Here is a 23,568-nt window from a genome sequence, read left to right as displayed (position 1 = left end):
TGCAGGCGTGAGCCACCACGCCTGGCCAACTTCTCACTCTTAAAGGCAAAATAGTGTACAGCAACTTAAAGATCAAAAAAGCTAAGGTTGCAATATTCAACAAGCCATCACATTCAACAACACACCACTGGTCAGTCACACACATGCTGGCTGAATTCCAGACTCCCTCTCTATGGTAAAAGAGTTCTGCTGGCTCTGATGTTGGCTGGAAAAAAACTAGGCACCTGCTCTTCCCAGCACTGAAATATGGCCAAAAAAGAAAAAAGAAAACCATAAACACACAGCAAAATCAGCAAGCAAAACTAGCATTTAGGCGGGGAGTGGTGGCTCACGCCTGTAATCTCAGCACTTTGGGAGCCCGAGCCGGGCGGATCACTTGAGGTCAAGAGTTTGAGACCAGCTTGGCCAACAAGGTGAAACTCCGTCTCTACTAAAAATACAAAAACTAGCCAGGGTGTGGTGGTCGCGTGCCTATAGTCCCAGCTACCTGGAGGCTGAGGCAGGAGACTCGCTTGAACCCGGCAGGTGGAGGTTGCAGTCAGCCAAAATCATGCTCCTGGGTGATAGAGGGAGACTGTCTCAAAGGAAAAAAAAAAAAGCTAAGTGCATTTATATGAAACTATGACTCCAATGTTGGGAGTGAGGCAAGTAGAGAGGACAGATATATCATAATGGCTTAAATAAAACTTTTGAGTGAGAGAAGACCATAAAACACCCTTTAAGCACTTATTCACTGGACTCCATTTGTTTCTAAGAAATAAGATATACAGACTCACTTTAGAAGGCTTCCTCCTACACTGTATCTGAGACACCATAAATATAAACATACATTATGCTGCCACTCTATGGTAAGACTGAACCTGGACACTTCTAAAGAACGGAACAACCATGAAGACAGTTGGCTAAAGATAGGACTGACATTCACCCTGGGGGAGCCCCTCGTAGTAGCTACAACCCAACCCAAAACAGCTTCTGGGTTTGTGATGCTGGTGCTAGCTAATAAGCTGCATGTGTTGTTTGTTTTTTGTAGAGAGGGGTCTCACTGTGTTGCCCAGGCTGGTCTCAAACTCCTGGCCTCAAGCAATCCTCCTGCCTCGTCCTCCCAAAGTACTGGGATTACAGACCTGAGCCACTGCGCCTGACCTACAAAAGTGCTTTCTTCACAACCACAGCACTGCCTCTCAAGGAGCTAACAGTCTGGCAGAAACTCGTGAAAACCAATTTCATGTCAGAGGAAGCAATCCAAACATTCTGTCCCGGCTCTTTTTCTTAAGTGAAGAAAAGGACACGGCGAGGGGCGGAACAATGGTATTAAAGACACTGGCAACATGACAACTAAAATAAAAGAAGTTGAAACAGTACGTCCTGCCTTCTTCCTAAAGCCATTTCCTTCAATAGTGATAGGAGTGCAGGCCGTCTGCAAGTCATTAGTACGCTGCTATTTTCACTTTCACAAGGACCCTGGAAACCACTGAAGAGCAAAATCCTTCTTTTCGCCTCACAGATACCATCCAACCCCCTTTCTGTGCTTCCTTCCTTCCCCAGAGAAAACCGAATAGGGACAATCCTCAGCAATCCGCTATTTTGCTTCACTGACAAGGGAGGTGGCGGGGGCGGGGGGAGTGAAAAGTGGAAAAGAACGTAGAGCAAGGTGAGAAGACACAGCGGAAGGAGTATGGGGGGAGGTCATCGTGGGGAAAAGACCAGGTATAAAAGAATGCAAGAAAATTGAGGGGAGAGTTATCAGAGGGAAACTTGCTAAGAAAAAAATAATAATAATAAGGACAAGGGAGGTAAAGAGGTGAGATCAGGTGGAGCAGCCCAGGATGAATTAAGAGGTAGGCAGGAGGTACGGGGCCGGAGCCGTGACGCCCAGGGTTTAGGACCAGTGGCTGGAAAAGTGGGCAGCAGGTATTCGGCAGACCGATGTCCGGGGAGTCAAGGGTGTGCGGAAAGCTCCAGACCCAGTTCTGGGACATCGGAGCCAGGAATCTATGAGGTTCCCAAGTACAGAGAACATGGGGCTCTTACCGGTAGTTTGGGGCTGACCTCGCCCTTGCAAAAGTGGCAGAAAAACCGGTGGGCGGCTACAGCGGCGCCCGAATCCGCCCCGGCCGCCGAAGCCTCCGCCATTTTTGTCCTCCGCCGCGGCCGTCCGAGAGGGCAGCCTGCCAGTCCCTCGCCAGGCCGCTACCTCCCGGGCTGCAGTAGCCACCGCCGCCTCCGTGCGGCCCACCGCTTCAGAGCCCGCGTCGGTCACGTGAGTCGGCCAGACCCAGAGAGGCGGCGGCGCCAACAGCAACCCTGCGGCCCGCCTCCCAGCACCAAATAAGCTCAGGAAGGAGAGGCAAACCGCCCGCCCGCCGGCTCCACAAACAGCCCCTCGCTGGTCCTCCAGCCTTCCAGCGAGAAGAAAGAAAGAGCGTCCCCGGAAGCCGCCGAAACTCTGGGGTAGAGCGGCACGCGCTTTTTGCCTTTCCGCGTCCTCTTAGGTGGCCGTCCTCTTCCTTGAAAGGGCGGTGGGCTCCACTTCCGCTCAGAAGGCCAGAGGGAGCCGCAGGAAGGCGTCGCGGGAAGCTCAGCAGCGTTGGGGTTGGTGCCTCTGAACTGCGCTGATCCTGAGGTTAGTGGAAAATGCTGTCTGAACGTGGCAGCACTGACTGGACCAAGAGACCAAATCCGGAGTGGGAACCTGTGTAAAGGGAGTGTAGAGCTAGGAGCCAAGCGTCTTGGAAGTCCTTTCCGAGGATGGCAAGGGATCTGGGAATGCTTCTGCAAAGATACGCGGATGGACGAAATAGGTCTCTGGTGATACTGAGGTTTCTTAGGAATTGGAAGAAATAAGTAATGTTTGGTAGCAATTTGTAATAAGAAAGTAATCGTATAATAAACTACGTCCGTTTCTGATTGTGTCAACTTTGTCAAGGAGTAGAAGTTTGAGAATTGAATACTGTTCTGCAGACAACGTAACCTCATCTCCTATTTGACACACCCTGTTGAGAAGCAGTCCTTTACCGCCTACATTTCTTTTTCGAAATTATCATTTCCTTTATGGACTAAGAATAACACTGCCTGCTCACTTCCACCGGGCTGTGAACAGTGACCTTAATTTTTCCAAGCAATGAAGTGTAGAAACTAAGGTCTGTGACAGACTGCAAAATCATCTACTCCCAATCTTTAAAGAAAATCAGAATCATGCATAATCCCATAAAGGTATATTTGATGCATAGTCTTTTTCTATGCATACATTTTTCCTTTTTTTACAATAATTGAATTTTTATATTTTTTCAGCTTCTGTCACTTAATATATTATGAATAATTTTCTTCCTTTTTTGGGGGGGGGTTTTTTTTTTTTTTTTTTTTTTGGAGACGGAGTCTCGCACTGTCGCCCGAGTTGGAGTGCAGTGGCGCGATCTCGGCTCACTGCAACCTCCGTCTCCTGGCTTCAAGCGATTCTCCTGCCTCAGCCTCCCAAGTAGTTGGGATTACAGGCGCCCACCACCACGCCCAGCTAAGTGTTTTTTGTATTTTTAGTATAGAAGGGGTTCACTATGTTGGCCAGGCTGTTCTCAAACTCCTGACCTCGTGAAACGCCCACCTTGGCCTCCCAAAGTGCTGGGATTGCAGGCATGAGCCACAGCGCCGGCCTATTGTGAATAATTTTCTTCCACACGAATACACATGGTACTAAATAACTTTGTTGGCGTAGTATGCCATTGTATGGGTATGCTATCATTTATTGTTAGACGTTAGATTGTTTCCAGTAAGTCTGTATTATAAAGAGAACTAATGACTTCATTATTATTAGCTTTTTATTCTTTCCTTGGACACAATATCCAAAAAGAAATTGTTGTTTCAAACATATGCAAGATTTTTAAGGCTTTTTGATACATATTGTCAAATTGCCCTCCAGAAAGAATACATGAATTTACACTCAGCAGCTCTGCTTCCAGCATGAAAGACTTTCCATTGTACCGTTTTGGTGTTTTTCCCTAGCTCTCAGACTCCCCAGTACCATGACTCAAGCAGAAATTAAGCTGTGTTCTTTGTTGCTGCAAGAGCATTTTGGAGAGATTGTAGAAAAAATTGGAGTCCATCTGATAAGAACCGGCAGCCAGCCACTAAGAGTAATTGCCCATGACACAGGAACATCACTGGATCAGGTATGTCTAAATGACATTAATTTTCTCTAATTTAACTAATTTATCGCACCCACCTTTGAATATTGTTCTTCTCACCCCAGAAAAGGAAAAATGAAGAAAACTTGCCCTGGGAGCAGAACAATGTTATTTGGGGAAGAAAAGGATGGGACTTAGGCATCAACATTTTGTTTCTCAAAGTGTTCCTAGTTCATCACAGCTTTTAGGCAAATCTTTGCTCTTCCCATGCCATACCTCATTTATTCACAATAGGTCTATTAATCTCAGTACTGCCTTTAAGGAAGGAGAATGATGAAAGTAAATTGTGTTTTGAAAGATAAGGATCAGAGTAAATATAGCAAAGAATCTTCCTGATTTATTGTATTGATGTCTGATTCTTATTAGCTACTCCAATGGAGAGAGGAAATAAGTGCAGAAATTATCTAGCCATTTTCTGATGCTTAGTAAGTTGTTGGACAAAAAATTTCCAGCAGTAATGAGCTATATCTTCAGGTCTTTCCTCTCTTCTCTTTATGTCGTCCCATCTAGGTGAAAAAAGCCCTGTGTGTCCTCATCCAACATAACCTGGTGAGTTATCAAGTGCACAAACGTGGTGTGGTGGAGTATGAAGCCCAGTGCAGCCGGGTATTACGAATGCTTAGATATCCCCGGTACATCTATACTACCAAAACTCTGTACAGTGACACTGGAGAACTGATTGTTGAGGAGCTTCTGTTGAATGGCAAACTGACAATGTCAGCTGTTGTGAAGAAGGTGGCAGACCGGCTCACAGAGACCATGGAGGGTCAGTACTGTATCCATAGTTGTCAACAAAAGCATAGATCAGCTGGCTACAGGAATGGACCCTGAGCTATCTTAGGCCATCTCATCTGCCTTTTTCCTCTCTTATACAGATGGCAAGACCATGGACTATGCTGAAGTATCAAACACATTTGTACGACTGGCAGACACACACTTTGTACAACGCTGCCCCTCAGTACCTACCACTGAGAATTCAGACCCTGGGCCACCACCACCTGCCCCCACACTTGTCATTAATGAAAAGGACATGTACCTGGTTCCTAAGCTGAGCTTGATAGGTAAGGAATTTTAACCCCTGGAACTGTGACTTGCCTTAATTGTAGATTCTTCTTGATTGATTGTCAAATGTATGAATCAGTTGAACATTTACCATTGGTAAATCAGACTGATTTGCCAATCAGTCTGAACATTTGCTATGTGTCAAACATCGTGGTGTATAACAATGAAAAAATCATGGTCTCTGTCATGGGGCTTTAGGAGACATACATTAATCAGAAAATCACATCGATATATCATTAAACGGTGATAAGTACTATGAAGGAAATATTCCTATGAAGGAACTGTCATAGTATTATGACACATACATTAATCAGAAAATCACATCAATATATAATTAAACCGTGATAAGTACCATGAAGGTAAAGTATGAGGTGTTATGAAAATATATAATGGAGACTTTGGGAGACTGAGGCAGGCGAATTGCATAAGGCCAGGAGTTCCAGACCAGCCTGGGCAACATGGTGAAACCCCATGTCTACTAAAATTGTAAAAATTAGCCAGTTATGGTGGTGTACGCCTGTAATCCCAGCTACTCGGGAGGCTGGGGCAGGAGAATTGCTTGAACCCAGGAGACAGAGGTTGCAGTGAGCCAAGACTGCGCCACTGCACTCCAGCCTGGGCGACAGAGTGAGACCATCTCAGAAAAAAAGAAGAAAATACATAATGAGGGACAGGATTCATCTGGGAGTTTAGGCCTCATGTTTCTTTGAGAAGGTGACATTTGAGCTAAGATTTAAAGTGGAAGCTAACAGTGAGGTAACAGAGGAAAAGCATTTTTGGCAAAGGCAATAGTATGTAGTAAAAAAAAAAAAATAAACAGCATTTTGTAGACCAGGCACGGTGGCTCATGCCTGTAATCCCAGCACTTGGGGAGGCCGGGGTAGGTGGGTCACGAGGTCAGGAGATCAAGACCATCCTGGCTAACACAGTGAAACCCTGTCTCTAAAAAATAAAATACAAAAATTAGCCGGGCATGGTGGCGGGTGCTATAGTCCCAGCTACTCTGGAGGCTGCAGCAGGAGAATGGCATGAACCCAGGAGGCAGAGCTTGCAGTGAGCCAAGATCTGAGATCATGCCATTGCACTCCAGCTCTGTCACACTCCAGCCTGGGTAACAGAGCAAGACTCCGTCTCAAAAAAAAAAAAAAAGCATTTGAGGAAATGAGAGAATGTCAGTATAGCTAAAGCATTGTAAGCAAAGCAAAAGAGGCATGAGATAAGGTTAGAGACATAGATAGGCAGGGGTCTGATATCAGAAGCTAATCAGGATCGACCTGCTTAGTACTTGGATGGGAGACAGGCAGGGACTAAATCAAGTAAGACCTTATAGAGCATTTGTTCTTTATGCTAAGAGCAAAGGAAAACCACTAAAGGATTTTTAAGGAAATGACATGATCTAATTTATACTTTTAAAAGATTTTTTGTCTACAGAAAGGATGGGAGAATGGGGCAAAGGTAAATGTTGACAGACTGGTGGAAAATGAAACAGAGGGTGAAGGAGACAAGTATTAAGAATGACATTTGTGTGTCTGACTTGCACATGTGGGAGGATGGTGATAACATTGGCCAGTGAAAGAGAGTATTGGAGGAGAAAGACTATAAGCTTCTTTTTGAACATGTTGAGTTTCAGATTATTTCATCCTTTACTTGAGTTTCTTATAGCTCTTCAGCCCCCTAAGCAACTCTGATCTAGAGGCAGCTACAGATGTCTTTGGAATGAAAGACACCTGCTCTCATGTTTGGTCATTTGCTGTCATCATATGAGATACAGTCTAAGTGTTCAATTGTTTGTTTGGCAGGAAAAGGTAAAAGGCGCAGATCATCTGATGAAGATGCTGCTGGGGAACCCAAGGCCAAGAGACCAAAACATACTACAGATAAGAAGGAGGTAATGGGGCTTCTGGATTAGAAGTCCTCACCCTGGGCCGGGCACGGTGGCTCAAGCCTGTAATCCCAGCACTTTGGGAGGCCGAGACGGGCGGATCACGAGGTCAGGAGATCGAGACCATCCTGGCTAACACAGTGAAACCCCGTCTCTACTAAAAAATGCAAAAAACTAGCTGGGCGAGGTGGCAGGCGCCTGTAGTCCCAGCTACTCGGGAGGCTGAGGCAGGGAGAATGGCGCAAACCCAGGAGGCGGACGGCTTGCAGTGAGCTGAGATCCGGCCACTGCACTCCAGCCTGGGCGACACAGCGAGACTCCGTCTCAAAAAAAAAAAAGAAGTCCTCACCCTGAAGCAGGCCAGAAAGAGCACTCAGATAACAAGCCCCAAGAGAGCTTAAAGCTTCCTGAGCTAAGAAGCAGTAGGATTATGAACCTCATTAAATATTAGAAATAGACTAACAAAGAATGAACCATTACTGTCTCCCTTCTGAGCCTTAATTCTTTCATTGAACAGAAGTAACAGCTTATGTAAAAAGGGGCCTAGAAAACGTTTAGGTTGCTCAATATAGCAAGAACCTAAAAACCTATAGGGACCAGTGGTGAAAAATGGGTCTAAAAACTATACATAGGCCTGAACCCATATTCAGTGCCTTCTTAGCATGCCTATAAAGATGTCAGTAAGCATCTCAAACTTAGTGTGGCCAAAACAGAGTAATTGATTCCTCCTCTTAGTAAAAGACGCTACCACCTAGGCCAGCCACCTAGGACACCACCATTTCTGCTTAGGCCAAAATCCTTGGAACCCTCTAATCTCACAGTAAAACATATCAGCCCAGTTTCCAAAATTACCTCAAATCCAACCATTTCTCATCTTTTATCTGCCATCTCTCATCAACTCTTTCCTAACCCTTTCGTTAATGGTCTCCCTAGCTGCATTCTTACCTACTTAGTAGCCAAAATGACTTTCTAAGTTCAAAACAAAACAATACATCCCCTGATTAAACTCCTTTAATAGCTTTCCTTTACTCTTAGAAGAAATCCAAGATACAGGCTAGGAAGCCTTACATGATCTAGGTCTTCGTATGATCTGTTGGAGACAGGGCTCTTCAACCTCACCTCTGCCCCATCTCCGTCTTGCTCACTGTGTTCCCCCTACTGACTTTCTATCTCTTAAACATGTCAAACTCTTTCTAGTCTTTAGACTTTGGCCCTTATCATGCCTCTGGCTTCAAATGTTTGTCCCCAGATCTTCATGTAGTGGTTTCTGTTTGTATCATTTCTGTCTTAAATGCTCTTTTCATAGACTTCAAGCACCATTATCCTGTCCTACACTGGTCCCTACCACATTTCTCATTTCATATACTTCACAGCATTTATATTTATAACTGGAATTATTTATTATTTGTGTACATGTTCGTCTAAGAGGTGTGGACTTTATCCTGAAGACAAGGGAGAGCCACTGATGGACTTTAAGCAGGGAAATGAAGTAACTGGATTGATATGTTAGAAAGATTATTATAGCATAGCAGTTCCGAACCTGTACTACTCCATGCATGGATTGCAGAGAGTCTGCTTGTACTTATGTGCATTTTTCAGTGAAGCTCTCCATACCTTTCATTACATTCTTTAAAGGAACTGTGACCCAAAACAGTTTAAAAAAAAAAAAAAAAAAGGCACTACTCTAAGAAATGGGAAGAATGATGCAAAACAAAATTAGAAGGAGAAAACCCAGTTACTCCTTTTATAGTGTCTGCTATGTTTTAAAGGGAAAAAAAAGAAAAAAGAAAAACCAGTTCGGAGGCTATTGTAGTAATCCAGATGGGCCAAGATTTAGAGTCTGAAATAAGGTAATGATAGGAGAGAGAAAAGTAGATATCTGATAACTATAAAGAATAGATAGAACTTGGTAATGGGATGGTAGATATGGACAGCAGGGGACTAGGGGTGATACCCAAGTTTGTAGCTTAAGAAATTGGGTTGGCCGGCCAAGCACGGTGACTCACGTCTGTAATCCCAGCACTTTGGGAGGCCGAGGCAGGTGGATCACCTGAGGTCAGAGTTCGAGACCAGCCTGGTCAACATGGTGAAACCCCGTCTCTACTAAAGATACAAAAATTAGCCGGCCATGATGGTGGTGGGTGCCTGTAATCACAGCTACTTGGGAGGCTGCGGCAGGATAATGGCCTGAACCTGGGAGGCAGAGGTTGCAGTGAACTGAGATCGCGCCACTGAACTCCATCCTGGGTGACAGAGCGAGACTCCATCTCCAAAAATAGAGAGAGAGAGAGAAAAAGAAATTGGGTTGTCTAGGCACAGTGGCTCTCACCTGTAATCCCAGCATTTTGGGAGGCTGACGCAGAAGAATCACTTGAGCCCAGGAGTTTGAGACCAGCCTGGACAACATAGACCCTATCTCTACCAGAAAAAAAAAAAATCCACCAGACCTGGTGGCACATGCTTGTAGTCCCAGCTACTCAGGAGCTGAGGTGGGAGGATCACTTGAGCCCAGGAAGTCAAGGCTGCAGTGAGCCACAATTGTGCCACTGCACTACAGCTTGGGCAACAGAGCAAGACCCTGTCTCAAAAAAAAAAAAAAAAATTGGGATGGTTATAGTGCAGTTACCTGAAAACTTACAAAACAGAACAGTTTGGAGAAAAGGTGACAGTGTCAAATAGGCAGCTGAGTCTATGCATCTGAAGCGTAATAGAGGGTTCTAGGATAGGCCGGGTGCGGTGGCTCATGCCTGTAATCCTAGCACTTTGGGAGGCTGAGGCGAGTGGATGACCTGAGGTCAGGAATTCGAGACCAGCCTAGCCAACATGGCAAAACCCCATTTCTACTAAAAATACAAAAATTAGCCAGGCGTGGTGGCACAGGCCTGTAATCCCAACTACTCAGGAAGCTGAGGCAGGAGAATCGCTCGAACCTGGAGGGTGGAGGTTGCAGTGAGCTGAGATTGTGCCACTTCACTCCAGCCTGGGCAAAAGAGCAAAACTCCGTCTCAAAAAAAGAGAGAGGGTTCTAGGATAGAGTGACGTATTTGGAAATGCACCAATAGTTGAAGCCTGGAGAGCAGATAAAATTACCCAAGTAGAGCGTGTAGAATAAAAAGAAAGGAAAGGTATGGACAGAACCCTGACAAAACACTAGTATTACAGGTGGGATCTGAAAGAGGAACCTGTGGAGACTGAGGAAAGGTGGCCAGAAAGGTTCAAAGTAGCACCAAGAAAAAATGGTGTCAGCCAGGCCCAGTGGCTCACACCTGTAATCCTAACACTTTGGAAGGGCAAGGCTGGCGGATCACTTGAGCCTAGGAGTTTGAGACCATCCTGAGCAACATGGTGAGACCCTGTCTCTACAAAAAATACAACAATTACCCAAGCATGGTGGCACACACCTGTGGTCCCAGCTACTTGGGAGGCTGAGGTGAGAGGATCACCTGAGCCCAAGGAGGTCAAGGCTGCAGTGAGCTACGATCACACCACTGCACTCCAGCCTGGGTGACAAAGACCCTGTCTTTAAAAAGAAAAAAAAAATGGTGTCATAAAATCCAAGGAGCCACATAAAGTTTTAAGAAGGAAAAAATGTCCAACCATGTCATATGCTTCCAAAAGGTTAAATAAGATCAGAAGTGGAAAGTATTATTTGAACTTAACAACATAGAGTCCTCAAGGACAATTGTGGGATTTCACTGGAATGCAAGTGACAATTGACATTTCAGTACAATGGTGGAAACGGGTTAAGTAAATCTAGATAGAGATAACAGCTGGGATGGCCAACTGTTTGGGAAGCCTGGCTGTGACAGTAAGGAAAAGAAGAGAAGGCATAGGGTTGAAGGAGAATTCTAGAGTAAAAGAGACTTGGACAGGGTAAAGGCTGATAAGAAGGCGGTAGAGAAGGAAAGGCTGAAGATGTTAGAGGACAGGGTAAAATAGAGCTGGATCCCCAAGAATGAATGAGAGAGTAAGATCTGGAATACCAATATGGGCATTAACCTTAGGTAAAAGGAACATTTTTCAGCTGTGATAAAAGTGAGTGAAAATATGAGTTAAGAACAAAAAAGAAAGAAATGTGGTGAGGATGTGCACAGAGCTGAGTAATTTCTGGCTTAGTGGCTTCTATTTTCTCTGTGAAATCAGAGGCAAAGTCATCTGCCAGGAGTGAGAAGGAAGTTAAGTTGGAGACTTGAGGGTAATGGAGAAGAGTTAAAATAGGGAGAGAAAGGCCGGTCATGGTGGCTCACACCTGTAATCCCAGCACTTTGAGAGTCCAAGGCAGGCAGATCACCTGAGGTCAGGAGTTCGAGACCAGCCTAGCCAACATTGTAAAACCCCAACTCTACTAAAAATACAAAAATTAGCCTAGCTCAGTGGTGGTTGCCTGTAATCCCAGCTACTTGGTAGGCTGAGGCAGGAGAATCGCTTGAACCCAAGAGGCAGAGGTTCCAGTGAGCCGAGATCACGCCACTGCACTCCAGTCTGGGTGACGAGCAAAACTGCATCTCCAAAAAAAAGTAAAATAATAAAATAGGGAGAGAAAGATTGGAGATGAGCTTAGAGAACCTGTTTGAAGTTGGGATTTGTCTAGACACCAATCTACATGACTGAATGATTTTTCTCCAACCAATTTAGTTGTTACTGTGTAGGAAAAGAAATGGTGGCCGGGCGCGGTGGCTCAAGCCTGTAATCCCAGCACTTTGGGAGGCCAAGACGGGCGGATCACGAGGTCAGGAGATCGAGACCATCCTGGCTAACACGGTGAAACCCCGTTTCTACTAAAAATACAAAAACCTAGCCGGGCGAGGTGGCGGGCGCCTGTAGTCCCAGCTACTCGGGAGGCTGAGGCAGGAGAATGGCGTAAACCCGGGAGGCGGAGCTTGCAGTGAGCTGAGATCTGGCCACTGCACTCCAGCCTGGGCGACAGAGCAAGACTCCGTCTCAACAACAACAACAACAAAAAAAAAAAAAAAAAAGAAAGAAATGGTGAACCATTAAATCCAAGCTCCTCACCAGAAAACTTTACATTATATCTAAATGTTTCTCTCTAAATCTTTTCTCTTCCTCAGCCCATTCCAGATGATGGGGTTTATTGGCAGGCCAACCTTGACAGATTCCACCAACACTTCCGTGACCAAGCCATTGTGAGTGCAGTCGCTAACCGGATGGACCAGGTAATACCTAAGTGGGTCCGTCATTGGTCATCAGGGACATTTACTTATTTGTCAGATATGGCCATTGGCACAGAGAGCCGGGGGCAGCACTGTGATTTCTGAATTCAAGTTTACTTTTCAAACAGACGAGCAGTGAGATTGTGCGAACCATGCTCCGAATGAGTGAGATTACCACTTCCTCTAGTGCTCCCTTCACCCAGCCATTGTCTTCCAATGAGGTGAGTTTCGTGACCTTGGGCTAACTTTCTGACAGATTCTTGGGTAATAAACAATTCTTGGTTTATTATACACAGATCCTGGGTTTGGGTTGAGGTCTGAGCCTTGATAGAGAAGAGCGTTTTGTTTGATGTGGAGCAGGGATTATCTTCAAGTGGTGAGCACTGAAATGTTTGGTCTCTTAGGATCCAGCTTTTAAAAATCTACACTATTCACTTAGTCAAAAGTATCTGTTCGTCAAGTACAGCCTATTCCTAATTATTTTAAGAATTCACGATTTGGATTCTGAGAGCCTTGGCATTCAGGACATTATCTGACCCCTTGTATTTAAAATACCGATATCTAATATATCCAATATGTGTTATTTATATTACTTTCATAGTAATACAGTCATGCACCACTTAACAACAGGGATACATTCTGAGAAATGTGTCGTCAGGCGATTTCATCATTGTGTGAACATCGTAGAGTGTACTTACACGAACCTAGACGGTGTAGCCTACAGCACATCTAGACCATACGGGATAGCCTATGGCTTCTAGGCTGTAAACCTGTACAGCATGTTACTGTACTGAATACTGTAGGCTGTTGTAATGCAGTGGCATCTGTGTATCTAAACATCTAAACCACAGAAAAGGTACAGTAAAAATATGGTATGAAAAATTAAAAACTACACCTCTTTAGTGCACTTAACATGAATGGAGCTTTCAGGACTAAAAGTTGCCCTGCGGAGTCAGTGAATGAATGGCAAATGTGAATGTGAAGGTCTACATACTTAGGCTACACTGTATTTATTAAAAACAGTAACAGGCTGGGCAGAGTGGCTCACGCCTGTAATCCTAGCACTTTGGGAGGCCGAGGCTGGTGGATTGCTGGAGCTCAGGAGTTCGAGACCAGCCTGGGCAACATGGTAAAACCCATCTACTAAAATATGAAAGAAAAAAACAATTAGCCAGGCATGGTGGCGTGCACCTGTGGTCCCAGCTACTCAGGAGGCTGAGGCAGGAGTATCGCTTGAATCCAGGAGGCAGAGGTTGCAGTGAGCCAAGATCATGCCACTGCACTCCAGCCTCACCACAAACGTGAGTAATGTGTTTCACAGCGGCATTGTGCTATGATGTTACAACAGCTACGAAATCACAAAACAGCAGGAATTTTTCAGCTCCAGTATAATCTTATGGGACCACAGCTGCACACGGTCCATTGTTGACTAAAATGTTATGTGGTGCATGACTATATTTACTTAAATATTCCTATATTTTTATATTGTTTATTTTAAAGTCCTACAGCCAGGTACAATAACTCACACTTGTAATCCTAGAACTTTGGGAGGTTGAGGCAGAAGGATCCCTTGAGGCCAGGAGTTCAAGACCAACCTGGGCAACATGGCAAGACCAGACCCCTGTCTCTACAAAAAATTTTTTTAAAAAATTAGTTGGGTGTGGTGCCACATGCCTATAGTCACAGCTATTCGAGAGGCTGAGGCAGGAGGATTGCTTGAGCCCAGGAGTTTGAGGTTGCAGTGAACTGTGATCATGCCACTGCACTACAGCTTAAACAACAGAGCAAAACCCTATTTCAAAAAAAAAGGCCGGATGCAGCGCCTCACACGTATAATTCCAGCACTTTGGGAGGCTGAGGTGGGCAGATCACTTGGGGAGTTCAAGACCAGCGTAGTCCAACATGGTGAAAGCTCATCTCTACTAAAAATACAGAAATTAGCCGGGCATGGTGGTGGGCGCCTGTAGTCCCAGCTACTTGGGAGGCTGAGGCTGGAGAATCACTTGAACCCAGGAATGGGAGGTTGCAGAGAGCTGAGATCGCACCACTGCATTCCAGCTTGGGAGACAGAGTGAGACTCTGTCTCAAAAAAAAAAAAAAAAAGTTTGATATGTATCTTTATTCAGACCTTGCATACTCTAACATATGTGTGGGTGTATGTATTGTTTAACCCCAAAATGGAACTATTCATACTGGCTTGGCTTTTTTTTTTTTCTTTCATTTTTTTGTGACAGAGTCTCACTCTTTCACCCAGGCCGGAGTGCAGAAGCATGATCTCAGCTCACTGCAACCTTCGTCTCCTGGGTTCAAGGCAGTCTCCTGCTCATCCTCCTGAGTAGCTGGGATCACAGGCACACACCACCACACCAGGCTAAATTTTGTATTTTTAGTAGAGACAGGGTTTCACTATGTTGGCCAGGCTGGTCTCGAACTCCTGACTTCAAGTGATCCGCCCACCTCGGCCTCTCAAAGTGCTGGGGTTACAAAGGCATGATCCACCGCACCCGACCTATTCATATTGTTCTATAACTTGTTTTTTTATATGACAGTGTATGTAAAACTTTTCATGTCAGTTTCTATAGATTTGTCTCACTCTTCATAATGACTGTATCATATTCCACTTAATGGCCATGCTATATTTTAGTGTACTCCTCAGTACTGGTCATTTGGGTGTTCCTGGTTTTTTACTCTTACAAACAATCCTGCTATGAATATTTTTGGACAGTTTTGTGATAAAACTAAAATTGAAACTTTTTTTTTTTTTTTGAGACGGAGTTTCGCCCTTGTAGCCCAGGCTGGAGTGCAATGGCACAATTTCGGCTCTCTGCAACCTCTGCCTTCCAGGTTCAAGCGATTCTCCTGCCTCAGCCTCCCAAATAGCTGGGATTACAGGCATGCGCCACCACGTCCAGCTAATTCTGTATTTTTACTAGAGACAGGATTTCACCATGTTGGTCAGGCTCTCCAACTCTTGACCCAAAGTGATCCACCTGCCTCAGCCTCCCAAAGTGCTGGGATTATAGGCGTTAGCCACTGCGCCCAGCCTAAAACATCTTTATTTCAGTAAAGTCAGGAGTTCTAAGTTCCCACACTCATTTTAAGTGTCTTTTGCTCCATAGATCTTCAGATCCCTACCTGTAGGCTATAACATCTCTAAGCAAGTTCTTGATCAGTATCTCACTCTGCTGGCAGATGATCCGGTAAGTCTGTTTTTGCTTTTTTCTTTAGTCTGTACTGTTGATAATTTACTTCTGCACTGATATCTAGTATCATTCTCCTGTAGAGTTATTCTCTACCTAGCCAGCCCAGACAATTTCTCCACATCATTTGATGGGAGGGCTACCTGCTGCAGACTTTTGGTCAGATTTGTTCCATTGGAAACAGAATCACTGGACTTTCCATTCAGTTAACACTCTCTCTTTTTCTTAATAGCTAGAGTTTGTTGGAAAGTCTGGCGACAGTGGTGGAGGAATGTATGTCATCAGTATCCTTACCAGTTATTTCCTTAGAGTCAGGCAGCCTGACCTATAAATCAGAATGGTGCCTTAGGAAAGAAAGATTTGGTAATGTTTATTACACTAAATAAGTTAGAAAATTGAAGTAATTGTTAAATAAATTTTTCTATTAATGTCCAGTGAACTGCATTGATGATAAAGAAGTAAAAAGAAGCCAGGCATAGTGGCTCACACCTGTAATCCTAGGACTTTGGGAGGCTGAGGCAGGCGAATTGCATGAACCCAGGAGTTCAAGATCAGCTAAGCAACATGGCAAAACCCCATCTCTACAAAAAATACAAAAACTAGCCAGATATAATGATGCATGCTTGTAGTCCAGCTCCTCAGGAGGCTGAGGTGGGAGGATCGCTTGAGCCCAGGAGAGAGGGGTTGCAGTAAGCTGAGATGATGCCACTGTACTCCAACCTGGGTGACAGAGTGAGACCCTGTCTCAAAAAAAAGAAGTAAAAAGGACTTCTAATCAGCCAAATTGTAGTTAAGCAAAACCCTTACTTAAACACTTGTATTAAAGTTTTGGAATATTTATGTACCATAACTGAAATCATAAATTATAACATGAAAAGCAAAATAGCTTTAAAATTTAATTATAAATTAGAAACTTAGGAGTAAAACTCAGATCACAATAACTAGGCCAAAACATTACTGAGTGACCTTAATTCTCTACATAAAGACCTCCATAAGGCATTAGCATCCCTAGCCACAGCCACTCTGGAGTCTGTCGTACAGGAGAGGTAAGGGGGACACTGGGTTTGGGATCACATACTTCCTATCCCCAATGAAGTAATTTGATCATTATGTAAGCAACCAATATAACCACACCTTGGCACACTCTGCCCCATTTTTTCACTGGACTCCTATGGATCGCATTAACACTGCTCTTTACCCTAAAATAACCTACTGCTTAATTCCAATTAACCAGCCTCCCTAAAGCCTTTGCTTACAAATGTAGGAACTGTGGCACTCAAATGAGTCAGCAGTTGGTGACTGCCTTATGATTAACATCAGCTGGTGATGCCTTACCATCACCAGCCTATGGAGCTGTAGAATAATTTTCTGATAACTGTTCCTTTCTGGTCCTGGCTCCACACATGGAATAGAACAACCACTCCATCTATGACTGGGAACTAAAGCTAATCTTCTATATTAGCGTGCCATTTGCTTTCTTCATTCCTTTCCAGATTTGGGTCTCGCTGTGCTAGAATATTCCGTCTAGTTTTGCAGAAGAAACACCTAGAGCAGAAGCAAGTGGAAGACTTTGCAATGATTCCTGCAAAGGAGGCAAAGGATATGCTATATAAGATGCTCTCAGAAAATTTCATGTCACTCCAGGTAACCAACTAAGGGTGTAATAATTGCCAACCAGCAATGCTGGCCTAGGGTGAGAGAAACTTCTTAGGGAAACATACTGAACCCCCAAGCAAACTCTGTATCCAGCTCTGAGACAGAAAAACATGATTCACAGAGACGGAGCAAGCACTTGGAGAATAATGTGGGGCCTTAACTGCCCTAGTAAGAAAGAGGCAGCCGGGCACAGTGACTCACGCCTGTAATCCCAGCACTTTGGGAGGCCAAGGTGGGCGGCCAAGGTGGGCAGATCACTTGAGGTCAGGAGTTCGAGACCAGCCTGGCCAATATGGTGTAACTCTGTCTCTACTAAAATGCAAAACCATTAGCTGGGCCTGGTGGCATGCGCCTATAATCCCAGCTACGCGGGAGGCTAAGGCAGGAAGGAGAATCTCTTGAACCCGAGAGGGGTAGGTTGCAGTGAGCCGAGATCGAGCTACTGCACTCCAGCCTGAGCGACAGAGTGAGACTCTGTCTCAAAAAAAAAAAAAGGGGGGCACAGGCAGGACGTCACCCCAAACCAATCCTGCCTTTTTTTTTCTCTTCTATTTCTGTCCTTCCTTAAGCCTTAATTCTGTAATAGTTTAAATTTATCAACACATCTAACTGAGTCTGCAGGGCTATGTAGTAGACCCTATGAGTAAATAGAATGGATTTTGGAGTCAGATTAGAGCTCTGCTTTACCCAGTTACATTAAGCAAGTTACATTTTTCCCATCTATAAAACAGTGATGGATGGTGATAATAAAAATAATATGGTTGCCAGGCGCGGTGGCTTATTCCTGTAATCCCAGCACTTTGGGAGGCCTCGGCAGAGGCCACTTGAGAACTCACTTGAGGTCAGGAGTTCGAGACCAGCCTGGCCAACCTGGTGAAACCCTGTCTCTACTAAAAATACAAAAATTAGCTGGGTGTAGTGGCATGTGTCTGTAATCCCAGCTACTCAGGAGACAGGAAGGAGAATTGCTCGAACCCAGGAGGCAGAGGTTACAGTGAGCCAAGATTGCACTACTGCACTCCAGCCTGGGCAAAAGAGCAAGACTCCGTCTCAAAAATAATAATAATATGGTTTTCTGTGAAGATCAAATAGAATTTACCTGGCACATAGAGTTGCTCAGTAAATGTTAGTTGCCTTCCCTTTCTTCCCCAGCTCAGGATGCTGTGACAGTCATAAAAAAACAGGGAAGCCCAGCTCTCCAATTGACTAAGTATGACATAAACCACAGAGACTGGGTTGAGCACAACTGTAATCTCAGCACTTTGGGAAGCCAAGGCAGGATGCTCATTTGAGCCCAGGAATTCAAGACCAGCCTGGGCAATATAGTGAGACCATGTCTCCCCCACCCCCAAAAAATTAAAAAATTAGCCGAGCATGGTGGTGCATGCCTGTAGTTCTGGCTACTCAGGAGGCTGAGGTGGGAGGATTGCTTGAGCCGAAGGTAGAAGTTGCAGTAAGCCGATATCACGCCACCGCACTCCATCCTAGGTAACAGAGCAAAACCCAGTCTCTAAACAAATAAATAAATAAACATAGGTACTGAATGACTAGGAAACAGGAAAGTGTAAGTAAAAAAGAGGGCTGAGTAACTCCAGGTGGAATGAGTGTGTACTTTGCCAGTTCTAAAACAGTATAATTTCTGTTATTTTTCTTTCTATTGGACAAATAGGAAATTCCCAAAACACCAGACCATGCCCCATCCAGGACCTTCTATTTATATACTGTGAACATCCTGTCGGCTGCCCGAATGTTGTTGCACAGGTGCTATAAGGTATCTCCACACGGACAAGTCCCCCTCATATGCCCACTTCGCCCTGAGCTGCTGAAATAGAACTATGTACATTCCTTGGTCTGTCTTCTCTTTTCTCAGAGCATAGCCAACCTGATAGAAAGGAGGCAATTTGAAACCAAAGAGAATAAGTAAGTAACATTTTCAGCTGAGTTATTTACATTTTTCAAAGTCAAGGGCCTAAGGGGGAAATTTCCTCTAGAAATAGGAACTAATAGATGCTGGGCCTGGCAGGGTGGCTCACACCTGTAATCCCAGCACTTTAAGAGGCTGAGGCAGGTGGATCACTTGAGGTCAGGAGTTCGAGACCAACCTGGCCAACATGGTGAAACCTTGTCTTCACTAAAAATACAAAAGTTAGCTGGGCGTGGTGGCGGGCACCTATAGTCCCAGCTACTTGGGAGGCTAAGGCAGGAGAATCACTTAAACCAGTGAGTGGCGCTTGCAGTGAGCCAAGATCATGCCACTGCACTCCAGCCTGGGCAACAGAGTGACATTCCATCTCAAAAAAAAATTTTTTTTTGAGAAATAGGAACCAACAGAGATAGCAACCAGTCTACTTGCATTGAATCATTGGCTTGGATTAGTATAAATCATGCATTAGTCTACACTTTTCTAACATGCTCCCAGTGAAATAATTTTTCAGATTAAATTTATGAGAAACGTACAAACGCACCAAACTTTAAATGCAAATGAGAGGCAGTAAGAATTTCAGGAGTAAAGTTATATTTCCCAATAAGTTTGTAGAAAATGTCCTTAGAAGGTAACATTATCTACTTTGACCAGGAAAATGGTAAAAGGGTGGTGGGCTGTGCCTCAGACATACGTGGTAAGAGAATCTCCCAGGTTAGGGAACACGTTTCAGAGTTGTGTTTGTTTGACAGGCGTCTACTAGAAAAATCTCAGAGGGTAGAAGCCATCATTGCATCTATGCAGGCTACAGGTGCAGAGGAAGCACAGTTACAAGAAATAGAGGAGATGATCACAGCTCCTGAACGTCAGCAGCTAGAGACCCTGAAACGTAATGTCAACAAGTGAGCATCACAAACTTCAGACCTACATTTCAAAATACTATCCAGAAAATCCATTCTGACATCTATAACTCTCCAACTTAGCACGAGCAAACCTAAACTCACTGTCTTCTCCAGCTAACTGAACAGAATGTAATCCACCTATTTTTGTAAACTAGCAGTTCTGAAGATGTTCTCAGCTTCTCCATCACCATATACACTCTCTTGTTCATCAAGTACTGGTAAATTTTTTTTAAGAGGGGATTTTGGCTGTGTTACCCAGACTGGCCTTGAACTCCTAGGTTCAAACAGTCTTCCTGCTCAGCCTTCCCAAGTAGTTGGGACTACAGGCAAGTGCCACTGCACTGGCTTAATTTTACTTCAGTAATGTGTCTCAAATCTGGCCTTTCTAAGTATTTTTTTGGATGCTAGGTTAGTGGTTGCTTATTTCATTTTTGGATTGTTCATTGCTAGTGTTATACAAAAACAACCAACTTTTGTGTTGTGATTTTGTATCCCACAACAATTAAGACTACCCTCCCCCAGGACAGAGGCTCTGTATTTTGCATTCTTAGCTGTTTCCATGGTGTCTGGCACATAAAAGATGCTTGGTAAATGGCAAAATGATCTACTGGTTCTCCTGCTTTCTTTCCATCCACTCTCAGGGGTAACCAAGCAGTTATCCATGGCCACACCCACCCTAGCCTCTAATCTTAAATATGCTAATAAATATTCAGTCTAGGCAAATGCTTTTACTTTTTCACTCAGGTTGGATGCCAGTGAGATCCAGGTGGACGAAACCATCTTCCTGCTAGAGTCTTACATTGAGTGCACCATGAAGAGACAGTGATCCAGAAGAAGCATCTTCCTCAAAAGATCTGTGGGGGATGGAAAGCAAAATAAAAGAAGTGCCTGGATGCATTATTTGCAGTGGGATAAGTTGCAGATTCTTCAACTAAACCCCCCTCTCTATCCCCTGCAGCCCAGGATACACCTGAAAGAATTTGGCATATTTAGATCCATTGCTATAATCTCCCCTCATCAAATCTTGGCACTGGGAAGAACCTTAACAGGATTAATCATCTATCAGATGCATCTGTATCCATAAAGAAGTTACCCACACCTATGGTTACCTACATCCCTGGCAGTAGGAAACTTCTTCCTAATAAGTTAATTTTATTTTCAAATGTCTATGCCTGTTCTTTATTTTGTTGAGATAGATAGATAAGACAGAAAATTTGTTGTTGAGACAGGATCTCACTCTGTCACCCAGGCTGGGGTATAATAGTGCAATCACAGCTCCCTGCAACCTGGACCTCCTGAGCTCAAGCATCCTTGCATGTCAGCCTCTGGAGCAGCTGGGACTACAGGCATGCACCACACATACCTGGCTAATGTTTTCTTTTTTTTTTTTTTTTTTTTTTTGTAGAGACGGGGCCTCCCTGTGTTGCCCAGGCTGATGAACTAATTTCTTTTTTTTTTTTTTTTTTTTTTTTTTTTTTTTTTTTTTTTTTTTTGAGGCGGAGTCTCGCTTTGTCGCCCGGACTGGAGTGCAGTGGCCAGATCTCAGCTCACTGCAAGCTCCGCCTCCCGGGTTTACGCCATTCTCCTGCCTCAGCCTCCCGAGTAGCTGGGATTACAGGCGCCCGCCACCTCGCCCGGCTAGTTTTTTTTTGTATTTTTAGTAGAGACGGGGTTTCACCGTGTTAGCCAGGATGGTCTCGATCTCCTGACCTCGTGATCCGCCCGTCTCGGCCTCCCAAAGTGCTGGGATTACAGGTTTGAGCCACCGCGCCCGGCCTGATGAACTAATTTCTAACACACACACTAGGGAATGTGAAAGACTATCACAGAGTAGAAGAAAAAGTTATTTTGAGGGTTAGCAGGTGGATTGTCCCAAGCAGTCACACTAGAATCTGTGGACTGAAGCCACATTTGCCAGCTCCAGGCTTCTAATACATCTGAAACTACGTAGAACAGCTAGCCCAATGCCTGGCATATGATAAGCATACAGTAAATGAGTGCCTTCCTCTTCATGGTTCCTTAAAACTGGCAATGCTAAATTGTCTCTCTCAGTATCATGGATATAATTTGTCCCAGCAGCTTTAATTCATTTAAAGCAGTTAAATGTTGTTTTATAATATTTTCAGTTTGGTCTCACCAATGTGTTTTCTAATTCTTTAAACACTTGAGTGCCAAACAATTGCCAGCCACCATACTAAACACAACATACAAAGAGATAAGACACCATCTCTGCCCTCAAGCCAATCACCATCATTTACTAAGCACCTGTTTTGTGCTAAGTACTGGGCTAAGCCTTGGAGATATAAAGATTAATAAGTTTTAAGCATACCGTCTAGTAGGAGGAGACAAGTACATAAGTACCAGGAAGTATTGGAGGTGCTACAGTAGAAGAGTAAACACTATGTATAGAGAGGCCAGAAAGGGAAAAGGGTCAGGCAGGAAAGGGAACACAGAGAAAGTGACAATGTATAGTTTGAAAGATGAGGATGCTTTATTTGCAAACTATCTTAACAAGGGATTAATAACCAGAATACACAAGGAGCTCAAACAATAGCAAAAAGAACAAATAATCCAACTTAAAAATAGCCAAAAGATCTGAATAGGTATTTTCAAAAGAAGATATACAAATGGCCAACAGATATATCAAAAAATGTTCAACATCACTAATCAGAGAGACGGAAATCAAAATCACACTGAGATATCATCTCACCCCAATTAGTTACTTTTACCAAGCAGAAAGAATGAATGCTAGTGAGGATGTGGAAAAAGGAAAGCCCTGCCTGGTACACTATTGGGAATGTAAATTGGTACAGCCACCATGGAAGACTACAGAGGTTCCTCAAAAAACTAAAAATAGATCTGTATGCTCCAGCAATTCCACTACTGGGTATGTATCTCTCTCCAAAAGGAAAGAAATGAATATATCAAAAAGATACCTGCACTCCCATGTTTACTGCAGCACTATTCACGATAGCCAAAACATGGAATCAACCTAAGTGCCCATATTATTCAGCCAGAATGAATGAATGAAATCCTGTCATTAGCAGCAACATGGATGGAATTAGAGGTCATTATGTTAAGTAAAATAAACCAAGCACAGAAACAAATATTGCATGTTCTCTCTCACATGGGAGCTAAAAAAGTGGATCGCAAGAAAATAGAGAATAGATTGGTATTACCAGAAGCTAGGAAGGATGGGGAGGATGAAGAGAGGTTGATTAGTGGGCACAGATAATACAGTTTGAAGAAATAAGACCTAGTGTTGGATAGATCAGCAGGGTGGCATAGTTATTAATTTACTGTACATTTCAAAACAGCTAAAAGAGAATAATTTTGATGGTGGCTCAATCCTATAATCCCAACACACTGGGAGGATCAACTGAAGCCAGGAGTTCAAGAACAGCCTGGGCAACATAGTGAGATTTCATCTTTACAAAAAATTTAAAAATTAGCCAGGTGTGGTAGGGTGCACCTGTAATCCCAGCTACTCAGGAGGCTGAGGCAGGAGAATTCACTTGAACCAGGGAGGTGGAGGTTGCAGTGAGCCGAGATCGCACCACTGCCTTCCAGCCTGGGTGACAGAGCAAGACTCCGTC

The 23,568-nt window shown here is 44.1% G+C and overlaps 2 protein-coding genes across 4 annotated transcripts in view; one reads left to right on the top strand and one right to left on the bottom strand.

The window, feature by feature from the left end:
* Positions 1 to 2,329, bottom strand: part of RNF115 (ring finger protein 115) — an 86,838-nt gene extending 84,509 nt beyond the window's left edge. For 2 of the 3 annotated variants that reach the window (XM_030935509.1, XM_010374452.2), the window contains exon 1: positions 2,032 to 2,329. In XM_030935509.1, the coding sequence (XP_030791369.1) occupies positions 2,032 to 2,133 (102 nt within the window). In that variant the 5' untranslated portion in view covers positions 2,134 to 2,329. The remainder of the gene's footprint in view (positions 1 to 2,031) is intronic. The other variant, XM_010374453.2, reaches the window with a different exon arrangement.
* Positions 2,330 to 2,429: 100 nt separating this feature from the next.
* POLR3C (RNA polymerase III subunit C) lies at positions 2,430 to 21,135 on the top strand. The gene is made up of 15 exons (XM_010374454.2): positions 2,430 to 2,623; positions 3,997 to 4,163; positions 4,689 to 4,944; positions 5,054 to 5,239; positions 7,040 to 7,128; positions 12,192 to 12,296; positions 12,422 to 12,514; positions 15,413 to 15,493; positions 15,726 to 15,777; positions 16,479 to 16,539; positions 16,987 to 17,137; positions 18,819 to 18,920; positions 19,020 to 19,069; positions 19,823 to 19,972; positions 20,717 to 21,135. The coding sequence occupies exons 2-15, from the start codon at positions 4,017 to 4,019 to the stop codon at positions 20,796 to 20,798; spliced, it is 1,605 nt and encodes a 534-aa protein (XP_010372756.1). The 5' UTR covers positions 2,430 to 2,623; positions 3,997 to 4,016; the 3' UTR covers positions 20,799 to 21,135.
* The last annotated feature ends 2,433 nt before the right edge of the window (positions 21,136 to 23,568 follow it).

Source organism: Rhinopithecus roxellana, chromosome 8 (genome assembly GCF_007565055.1).
Source record: "Rhinopithecus roxellana isolate Shanxi Qingling chromosome 8, ASM756505v1, whole genome shotgun sequence".
Classification (NCBI taxonomy): domain Eukaryota; kingdom Metazoa; phylum Chordata; class Mammalia; order Primates; family Cercopithecidae; genus Rhinopithecus; species Rhinopithecus roxellana.
Note: the sequence above shows the minus strand (reverse complement) of the source record. Positions and strands in the feature narration are given on the sequence as shown.